A 10816-nucleotide genomic window follows, 5' to 3' on the forward strand; every position below is an offset into this window, starting at 1 on the left:
GCACGCGTTTTCACGAGTATAATGTGTTGGAGTGTTACATGACCAACGCGATCGGCGGAGTGCCGAACAGTATCAGCTTAGTGCATTGAATGCACTCTCCGCCGGAGATTCTCCGGCGGCAACTGCGCAACTGCCCTCGAGCTGATCTACCAGGTACTGACTGACTTGGATACCGGTACATGTACATATATTTTTACTACAGTCGTGCACCTCCAATTCGGCACCGGTATCAGTCGATACCCTGCCAGATTTTATGATTACGCGAATCGGATGCGCAATTACCTTTGCCCATCACCACCCTAACAATTAACCTCAACGATTCCCCTCCTCGCCGAGGGATGACACGCCGCATGGGCAATCTGATTTTAAATTTTGGATCGGACGTCTTCATACAAACACACACTTTGATTTTTACCGCCAAAGACAATGGGACATCGCCCTTCCTCCTACATGTCCCACAAAAGCAGTCTTTGTGCAAGAAGCACAAGTCAGATCCTGCATGCTCTCACTCCGAACTTGCTCGTTGGGCAACGGAGCGCTTTAAGACCCCCCGAGCAGTTAGGCGCATTACCGTCCAGAGTATTCTTAAGCGGTCCGCGGAAGTTGCCGCCTTGCCGGACTCCAATCCCGACCGAAAGCGCTGTTGCGCGCCCGCGATTCGCGCGTCTGACGCCAAGATTACATGTATGCAAAGGATTGGCGTAAATTTTGTACTGAATTAACAAATAAAATATCAGTGCACTGGATTTGCGTTTGCTTTTTGCTTTACGTTGTGCACTTATGCTCTGGCACTGTTGATATGGTCCGCCCTGCCGAATTGGAGGTGCACGACTGTACTTCGTATTCATACATTATTCCTACTACTTCGAAGTACTACATGTCATGAAGCCTCATTACTTTGCGGCAAGGGCTTTACGCGTTTTTGCGAAGGGCAAGTTTGCTTGCAGCACATCTGTCATTGCTTCGTCGACTTGCGCCACCCTCGTCCCGTGTACGTCCAGTACACCTTGAAGTGGCCTCGCACGGTTGCACCAAGCAGCTCGAAAAACGGCAGGCAGCTTGCTGGCGTTTACGATCGCTATAATGCACAAGGCAACACGTACACGTCGTTGCTGGAAGATCACCGACGGTGCTTGCGGAGGCTCGGAAATCTACAATCGGCAACTTTTTTCTTTGTGATCCTAGCTAGAGACCGCCCGCCTCATCTGGCAATTTCATGCTTTCATGTTCGTCTCTGTGTTTTGCCAATCCGTTTAACGCTCTGATAAAGATCCGGTGGATGCACTGGATTGCCATGGCTGGAATCGTAAGTGTACTTTACAGTCTGAAAGTGGGGTGTGCATGTATTAAGCTTTTACGCGTACGTTTAAAACAAATGTACTGTACATCTGCGAAGGCTATATATGTACCGGTGCATGCATAAAATATTTTTTAATGCTATTAATACAGTGCACGTAAAATACTATGGCGAAAGCAAAAGCGATATGCACTTGCTTTTTTAAAAGCGGTGTTTTGTTTGCCGGTATTTAAAAATATTAGAACAGTTATCGTACACGTATTATATTAGTTACCAAATTTTAATACCTGTTTATTAATAGGCAACCTTGTTCAGCCAACAGAACAAGAACAAAATGCAACAGCAGTCCAACACATAATAGCACATTATGATAAACTTAGCAGTATTTCGGTAGTCTTTGCGATCCTGTAGCAATCATGTACTGTGCAGTACTACGGTTTGGTGGTCTCGGCTCAGTGGCAGCACGACAACTGCTGCCGCAATACAGCAGTGCCCGTGCGCCGCTTGCCGGTCTAGCAACTTGCTCGTATTAGTACAGATAGTACAGACTCGCTCGTATTACTGTAGTACTGTAGGCTGGTTGCCTCAACCATGCGCTGGCGTCTCGTAAAACGAGCCTCAACGTCGACGTCGACCTCCTCGTTTTGAATTTGCACATCGCTTCGGATAAAGAAGATACGGAGGCTGTCGTATATGGTGTGGCTCACATGACAATCCATAAAACCTCGCCCATCCTTCACTTGTCGAAATAGGCAGAATGCATCGTTTTGTATTGAACAGACGAGCCAGCGTGAGGTAACGAGTCGGTTCGAGTAAAAAAACCTCGGGTTGCCAATTCCTTTGGATCCGCTCGCTGATTGGCCAAATAGAAACAAATCAGCCAATCACCGAGCGGTTATCGAGAAGAGAGCAGGGGCTCCCTCCAAGGCGGACAGCAGCACCTGCGGTTGGCGTCGTGTGGACGGGCGGTACTCAAAGTCCGTGGCGGCAATTTCATTCTGCAATTTCCCGACAGTCAACGACGCCAGCGCACTTGTTTCTTCGAGTTCGCAGTCGTCCGTTTCCCGTGGAGACCAGTCAGAGCGTCTTCGATCAACTAACCGTCCCAGTCTTTCTGTCGACGAAGCCTCAGGCTCCGCACCAGACACACCCCAAATGGCTGGTGCCGCAGGTAACTCGTACATGTCCCTGGCGACGCCCAACGACGTCAAGAACTACACGAACGACGTCGGCCAGATCCAGTGGGCGCAAGTGCCACTGAACGCCGCGCTTGACAAGCTCAAGTCGTCCCGTGAGGGTCTGACGTCCGATGAGGCCGAGAAGCGTCTGGCCGAGTACGGCCCCAACAAGCTGCCGGAGGAGAAGATCAACAAGCTGACGCTGTTCCTGGGCTTCATGTGGAACCCGCTGTCGTGGGCCATGGAGGTGGCCGCCGTGTTGTCGATTGTGCTGCTGGATTACGCCGATTTCGCTCTGATCCTGTTCCTGCTGCTGCTGAACGCATGCATCGGCTACTTGGAGGAGGTGCAGGCCGGCGACGCTGTGTCGGCTCTGATGGGCCAGCTGGCGCCCGAGGCGAAGGTGTTCCGTGACGGTGAAATTAAGAATATCCCGGCGGACCTACTGGTCCCCGGTGACGTGCTGCGTGTGCGTCTGGGTGACGTGATCCCGGCCGACCTCAAGTTCCTAGAGGGTGACGCGGTCAAGGTGGACCAGTCGTCGCTGACGGGTGAGTCGCTGCCGGTGACGAAGAACGAGGGCGACGAGGGCTACTCTGGTTCGGTTGTGAAGCAGGGTGAGATCGAGGCCGTGGTTACCAGCACGGGTGTAAACACGTTCCTTGGCCGAGCCGCCGAGAAGATCGCGTCCGCCGACTCGCACGGCCGCCTGCAGATGGTGCTTATGACTGTGGGAAACTTCTGCATGGTGTCGATCCTGTTCTGGTGCGTGGTGGAGCTGCTGGTGCAGATGGCCGGCCGTACGTCGCAGAACCCGTGCGTGATCGTGACGGACGGTTGCCTGGGCGTGGCTAACATTCTGGTGCTGATTGTGGGTGGTATCCCTGTGGCCATGCCGACGGTGCTGTCGGTGACGCTGGCCATCGGTTCGTCGGCTCTTGCCAAGGAGAACGCCATTGTGACGCGCCTGACGTGCATTGAGGAGATGGCTTCGATGGAGGTGCTGTGCTCGGACAAGACGGGTACGCTTACGCTGAACCAGTTGTCTGTGGACATGGACAACCTGATCCCTTACAACAACTTCACTGCGGGTGACATCCTGAAGTACGGCGCGCTGTCGGCCCGTACGGAGAACAACGAGGCCATTGACGTTGTGTGCCACAACTCGTACCCGGGCAAGGACACGATGTGGCAAGAGTACACTCTTCTGCACTACACGCCGTTCGACCCCACGACGAAGCGCACGATTGCCAAGCTGAAGGACAACAAGACAGGCGAGATCCTCCGTGCCGTCAAGGGTGCCCCGCAGGTGGTGCTCGACATGGACGTGAACGCTGACACTCTGCGCGTGGAAGTTGAGGACCGCATCGACGAGTTCGCTTCCCGCGGCTACCGTGGCCTTGGTGTGGGTATCTCTCGCAGCGGTGACGTGCCGGTGGAGGAGTGCGAGTGGCAGATGATTGGTCTGCTGCCGTTGTTCGACCCCCCTCGCCACGATACGGCCGACACGGTGAAGAAGGCTATTGCTCTGGGTATTGCTGTGAAGATGGTGACGGGCGACCAAAAGGCTATTGCCGTGGAGACGTGCCGTCAGCTGGGAATGCCGACCAACATCCTTGACACTTCTTTCTTCAACACTGCGCCGCCTCCTGGACTGAACCTGGCTCAAATGATCTACGACACGGATGGCTTTGCTCAGGTGTTCCCGGAGCACAAGTTCGAGATTGTCAAACACCTGCAGTCTTTGGACAAGGTGGTTGGTATGACCGGTGACGGCGTGAACGACGCTCCGGCCCTGGCTCAGGCCGACATTGGTATTGCTGTGGATGATGCGACGGACGCCGCCCGTGCTGCCGCCGATATTGTGCTTGTTTCCCCCGGTCTGAGTGTGATCATCACGGCCATCCGCATGAGTCGTGAGATCTTCCTGCGTATGAAGAACTACGCCATGTACTCGATCGCCATGACTGTGCGTATCGTGTTCACTTTCGGAATCCTGACGGTGGCGTGGAACTGGTACTTCCCTCCGATTCTTGTGGTGATCCTGGCCATCCTGAACGACGGTACCATCCTGACGATCTCGAAGGACAACGTGGTTGCCTCGCCGCACCCGGACTCGTGGAAGCTGAAGGAGGTTTTCATTTCGTCGATCACGTTCGGTCTGTGGCTGACTCTGTCTACGATCGTGCTGTTCGCGGTCGTCAACAACTCGAGTGGGTTCGAGAGCACTGGTGTGGAGAACCTGTGCGTGGGCTGCATGAAGGATGAATGCCACGACTTCTTCCAGGACCAGTACCAGACGTGCGTGATGGACAACAACGCGACTGGCTGCGGTGAGATGACGGGTAGCGTGCCGCAGGCTGCCAGTGTGTCGGACGTGGGTTCTTTCCGTGAGAGCGCCATCAACGCGTACTGGACGCAGTACCAGGACAAGTACGACTCGCGTTCGAAACTGTTCGAGGACCTTGCGGACGTGCACCTGAATTGGCTGCCGAACGACGCCAAGCCGTCGGCTGAGGCTGCGTACAACCAGTTCGTGTACACGTACACTCTGGGTGCTGGCGGTGAGGCGTATGAGGGCGACTACGACGTGTTCAACGCTGCTCAGCTGGGCAAGGGCGTCACCTTCATTGGTAAGGACGAAGTGCCCCTCACGAACGAGGTCAGCTTTTGTGACTACGTGTGGGGCTTTAGCAACTGGAACTCTACGTGGACTCGCGACAACGAGATGATCGGTCCTGGCATCCAGCGCAAGGAGGGTGTGCTCCGCTCGTTGGTGTACCTGCAGGTGTCTATCTCCGGCCAGGCTTTGATCTTCGTGACGCGTACGGCCGGCAGCAACAACTGGTTCTTCGCGGAGAAGCCGTGCAACCTGCTGCTGATCGCCTTCGTGTTCGCCCAGGTGGTTGCTTCGGTGATCGGCTGGATTGGTTTCGGTGGTTACCCGACGGACCGTATCGCCGTGATCGGCTGCGGCGGCGGCTACACTTTGATTGCCTGGCTGTGGGCTATCGTGTGGCAGTTCCCGCTTGACCTGATCAAGTTCACGGTCAACTACATCCTGACGAAGAACACGTACGCGAGCAAGGCGTTCACGGAGCGCATAAACGCGGGCCACCCCACGATGACGCACTCTGTGGTGACGAACACGCAGCGCTCGATCCGCGCCAGCCGCACGGTGTAAGGATTGGTGTCTCTTGCAGAAGTAGCGGCTCGCTGGAGCGAGAAGAGAAAGAAGCCGATGGAAGGCGTCCTCGCTCTTTAGTGACCGCAGGCATATTTGCTGGTACGTTTACTTACTACCGAGCTGACTCGCGCAATGGGTGCGCGCAACGGTAGTGAGGGTACATGTGCTGTAGTATTATTAATACTTAATACGGAATTGAGAATAAATTTATTCTCCCACAAAACAAAACCTGACGTGCGTGAAATATTGTGAGCAGGGATTGATATAACAGTACAGCGTACTTTGGTATTATAGTACCACGTAGTAATACGTGTAGTACTTCTCCGGTCGGTTAACTTAACGGTTAAGGAATTAACCGCTCACTAAACTGGCGATAGCTTCTACTCTAATGACGAGTTTCAATGCGCTTTACCGTATTCGCACAGCCTCGAAGTACTACTGTAGTACTACGGACTTCCGCTCGGAAAAAGATAACGATTTGTTTTTTTTTTGCGCAGCGCTCCGCCTCGTTCATTTGAGCGTTTATTAACTTGTGAGAGGCTGGCTAGCTAGCTTTATGACCGAGAGCTGACAGTGAGAAACTAAGCAAGGCACAGGCGTTCATGCTCCGCCGTGCAACTACAGATACAAAAACGGATCTAAGACGGCAACTACATCGCCACATTCTGAAGGAGCGCTCAGTGGGGCTTCTGGAACTTCAGCGGTAGGCGGTGGGGGGGCTGCTCGCTGCAAGAAGCAGCATGTACGCGTTAACATTGGCGAGTGAGATAGCGTCACAAGGCAGTGACGTAGGGAGAGTGCCAGCTCGTACTTGCTTGTCCTTGTGCCGGAGGCGCGCCAACTTGTGCGTGGGTGTAAGTAGTGGACGGGTCTGTCTGAGCGCACGCCGTATGTAGCCTTCCTTGATCAGCTGCTGAACCAGGTAGCAGCTCATGTTGGACGCGCGCTGAAGCAGACGCTGGTTTTCGCGCTCATTGACAGGAACTGCAGCGATTCTCTCGCACAGCTCAGCTCGATCCACCTTCTTCCTACCACATGCGCTCTTCCTTGACTTGACCACGGCTGCTGCTCCATCTCCGATTGAATTGATTCCACGCCTCCAAATTCGTTCGACAACTTGGCGGCCCACACGGAAGTAAGCTGCAACCCGAACGATCTCTCCACGTTTGAGCACTCCTCCCACGCTGCGAAGCAGTAAGGTCTCTTCGACGGCCTGGCGCTCACTGTCTCGAGACTGGCTCCCGCTCCCAGCTTTCAAAATGAAAGCTGGGAGCGGGAGCCAGTCTGGAGATTCGAAATCCAAAAAGTGATCGGCATAGAGGGGGTATTTTGTTGGGTAGGCTCTAATATAATTTGAAAAGGATTATTTTTTTCCGTTGCAACTGTAAACATGTTGAGTTTAAATTTTATCTCAAATAAAACAAATAATGCTAACTACGCCTTACTTCAGGACTTGTTAGAGCACCTCCAACGGTATTGTGTATTACAAAAGTGATACACCGTTCACTCTAATTAGTCATGCCATGACTAATAATGGTGCTGAGGCTGGAGCACAATTTTTACTTAAAAACTACTCGTTCTTATTTCAAGCCAAGCATACCGAATTCCCTTAGTTATGACACTAGCCGAGCGCCGCCGCTACGCGGCGGTAAATTCGGTTTATTTCTTCATGCTTTGGCCTTCCCGCCTCCGCTACGCTTCGGCAGGATAAATATTAGAAATAAACGCTAAGCTCAATGGCGCCTCGATACTTTAATTTTATTAATCTGGGTCAGCATCATGCATTAAAAATATTTCTTACTAATGGTGATTTCTAACTACAACCTCTTTACTGCTGTTAATTATCACTGTATCTTCATCTTTCACCCAGAACCACGTGCACTTCTAATAACGTTAATACAAATGCCACACGATATGTTTAAGGCAAAGCGCCAGTTTAATAGCCTCGACTGAGTGCTTTCACAAAATGCGATAACTCGGCATCTAATATTTCAACTGACACATATGAAGTAGCGTTGAAATTAGGAGTAACAGGCCGATTTTTTAAGTTTTTAACAAATCAATGACAGCAGGTGAAACGTTTTTATAAAGCTTTCTTTCCGATTTCACAAATGTGTGGTCTTGCCAGTTTAGTGGCCTCCTTGACTTAATTAAAGTATACATTTGTTCACGAGAAAGTGCGGTACAGGTGCCAGGCATGTTGGAAAAAAGGTACTCTTCACAGGTGAAAGTGTATGACATAAATTGGTTTATTTGTTTCTACAGGACCACTAGATCCAGGCTTCCTGTTGAGGCTGCCTCCAACAAGGGCGGCAGTGCCTCAACTGCAATTTTGTGTCGTCCTACAGGTTTCTTGCGTCGCGAAGGCTTCGTCTTCCGCACTTCAGTCTCTTTCTCCAGTCTTTCACGAGTAAGTATGCGACCGGACGTCTTTGTTCTCTTCCGCTTCCTTGTATTGGTCGGTCGTGGTGCAGGAAGCACCAAAATCGCTTGGTGCACAATATCAGAGATTTTGACGAACGCTGTATTGCAGTAAGATTGAGGCAAACCATTTCGCTTGAAGTTGGTCAACTTGGCGTGCATGTTAGGACGTGAAAGCGGAAAAATACCACAGCTACGAAATCCGGCAGACATATTACTTTCAAGATGCGGTTGGTCCCATGCTAGCGCCGCTAAGCTTAGGGCTTTTTGATTGTCAATGCTTCCCGTACAGGGTCCTTCAAGTAGATGTTCTACCAGCAGTTTTAGCTTGTTCTAGAAGGACGAAAACACCGCTACATCTAACGGTTGAAGAAGATGCGTTCCATTAGGTGGTAGACACACCAAAATAATTCCACATTCTGCAGCAGCGTCCACAATTTTGAGGGAAATATGTGAAGAACACCCATCCATTACAGGAAGCAGATGCCTCATAATTGGTGTAGGAACCGCGTCGCCAAAAAATCGTAACTAGCGCGCAAAAAGATGCCCAGTCATGAATGCCTTTTCGGTGGTTGCAACCCCTGCACCGGGGATCCTACAAGTGTCAAAAATGTCGCCACTGACGCTTTCACCAGGAAAAAAAGAGAGGAGGAGCGACGTAACCACTGGCACTGCCACACGCAACAAAACTTAGGTGAAAATGAGTCTTGATGTCACTGTGCCATACATTCTTCGACCCCTTTGCTGCTATCACGCGCTTGAGCTCTCGTTTCGTTTCAATAGCAGTCTCGTCCACGTTAACTACACGTGCAGCACCCATATTGAGCTCAATAATCACTTTGGCTAGCGACGAAAATAGTATTGATAGGTCGCTTTCTTCAACTTCATTGCGCGCCTTGGTCACAGATCGTGACGTTCTTAGTGAAAGGGAAGGGTTGCGCTGCATGAAGCGCCGCAACTACCCCTCACCTACACCCATACCACGCACGAGCTCAGCAATCTGCTGTGCCTTGTGCAAGACATCTTTCCGTCCGACAGGATGGCCAGTCACTTGTCGCTGAAGAATCCAGTCTCTAATGCCATTTTCGGCACTCTTCGAAAGCATTGGAGGCGGCCCTCGACGCTTGGGCTCGTGAGGATTGTTCTTGCGTGCAGCAGCCACGTATTTCTTCAGTGTGCTATGCGCGATTTTCGTCTCTTTACTTGTTGTCTTTAGCTCTGCGCCGGCGAGAACGGCTTGGACGGCACAATGGAGCTCTGCTTCGCTGTACTTGGCGCGTATTTTCCCCATGGTGGAGAAACGAAAGTGTGGCCAGAGTACAGTATAAGCTGCTGGAGGAGACTAGGTGAAAGCTCGCTAGCTCAATACTAGCCAATTACGATCGTTGACAGTGATCTAGCTTAATATAACAGGCTAAAACGATCGAGGCTACTAAACTGGTCGGGACTACGAAACTGACACTTTGCCTTAGTTTAGCGTCATGTCTAGATACCACGGGCCGTTTCTGAGCCATGAAACCTAGCTCACATCAACGCAGACGATAGTAATGGCGTGTTTAGCTTGCACTACATATTCGCTTGTACTGCTGTTAAATCTTGTAAGTAACTAAAGATTCTTCACCTCTCAAACCATAGCTAAAAACATCAATTTTGTACATTTTAATGCATTTAGCGCTCAATTTGTGCTGATTCAGAAGAAGTCATTAGACACTCTAATATGTGTCAGTTATGAATAAAGCATTTGGATAATGCGTCGCAAGACGCCTTGCTGTTGTTATTGTTATCGGCGGTGTTTTTTTATAGTGTAACGATGATTCCAGGATGGTTAAACGTCATGCAGGCTTAAAGTTTATTAACGTTTCTTTATGGGGTCTCTTTAACCAATTATAATTAACACCTCTCGTGTTTTGATGTTGTCTTACCGCTCCGTTTAAAATAGCTTCCTACGCCCTTGTCGGCGACGCCGCCCGTTAAGTGTAGTATCAGATTTTGCTGTCTAAACAACTCTTGTAAAACAATGGTTTACAGCAGTAACACATATGAGACCGCGTGAAACATAAGTATACTAATCAACCTAGGTACGAATCGCGATTTAGGCGCACCAACACAAACCTATGTATCTTGGCTTCGTTTTGAGCCCTTGCACACCTTCGGACACGAGATATTGACGAAGTGGTGAGCCTCTGGAAAACTTACCTCGGTGGATGACCAACTTTTTCATTTTTTTTTTGCAGTGTCTGAGGCAGAATCGCCCGTAGAATCGCGTGGTGCTATTCGTTTCGGCTAAAACGCAGTAGAAAGTGTCTAAAACCGCATTTGTGTGATCAAATCCGAGTGAGCCCATGTGTATAATCTGAAAAAAAAGCCTAAATTTAGTGATGGACATCAGTATCATTTTGATTTAGGCGGGACATTTTGGCAAACTTACACTACAGCATCCCCAGTGCACGCAGCTTTTCGCTTCTTAGTGTTTCTCGTTTGATCTTCGTCATCCTGCCTACCGCGTTTGTCTTGGTTCTCTTTCGCGGTCACTGCCATTGCCGCTCGGTGCTCTCGACGAGCTTGTTTGGCGACTTTAGCACTGTCCCCTTGCTGCTTACTTGGAGCTGCGTAGATTGCATCTGACTGATACTCGTCTGGGACGTAAGGCCTGATAGTGCGATGCATTTGGTCGATTTTATCTGCATTTCGCGGAGGCGGCGGCATCGTCTCCAGGTAGCTGCTGAACATGCG

General features: G+C 50.8%; 2 protein-coding genes across 2 annotated transcripts; one reads left to right on the forward strand and one right to left on the reverse strand.

The window, feature by feature from the left end:
* Positions 1–1294: 1294 nt before the first annotated feature.
* PITG_17921 (P-type ATPase (P-ATPase) Superfamily) lies at positions 1295–5659 on the forward strand (the record flags this gene model as incomplete). Its single annotated transcript, XM_002896204.1, has 3 exons — positions 1295–1306; positions 1873–1993; positions 2178–5659. 3 exons carry the CDS (start codon positions 1295–1297, stop codon positions 5657–5659), a joined length of 3615 nt encoding a protein of 1204 aa, XP_002896250.1.
* A 2975-nt stretch (positions 5660–8634) lies between these two features.
* On the reverse strand, positions 8635–9029 carry PITG_17922 (uncharacterized protein; the record flags this gene model as incomplete). The annotated part of the gene is made up of 2 exons (XM_002896205.1): positions 8635–8664; positions 8742–9029. 2 exons carry the CDS (start codon positions 9027–9029, stop codon positions 8635–8637), a joined length of 318 nt encoding a protein of 105 aa, XP_002896251.1.
* Positions 9030–10816: the final 1787 nt, after the last annotated feature.

The sequence above is a fragment of the Phytophthora infestans genome, genomic scaffold (genome assembly GCF_000142945.1).
Source record: "Phytophthora infestans T30-4 supercont1.64 genomic scaffold, whole genome shotgun sequence".
Taxonomy (NCBI): Eukaryota; Oomycota; class Peronosporomycetes; order Peronosporales; family Peronosporaceae; genus Phytophthora; species Phytophthora infestans.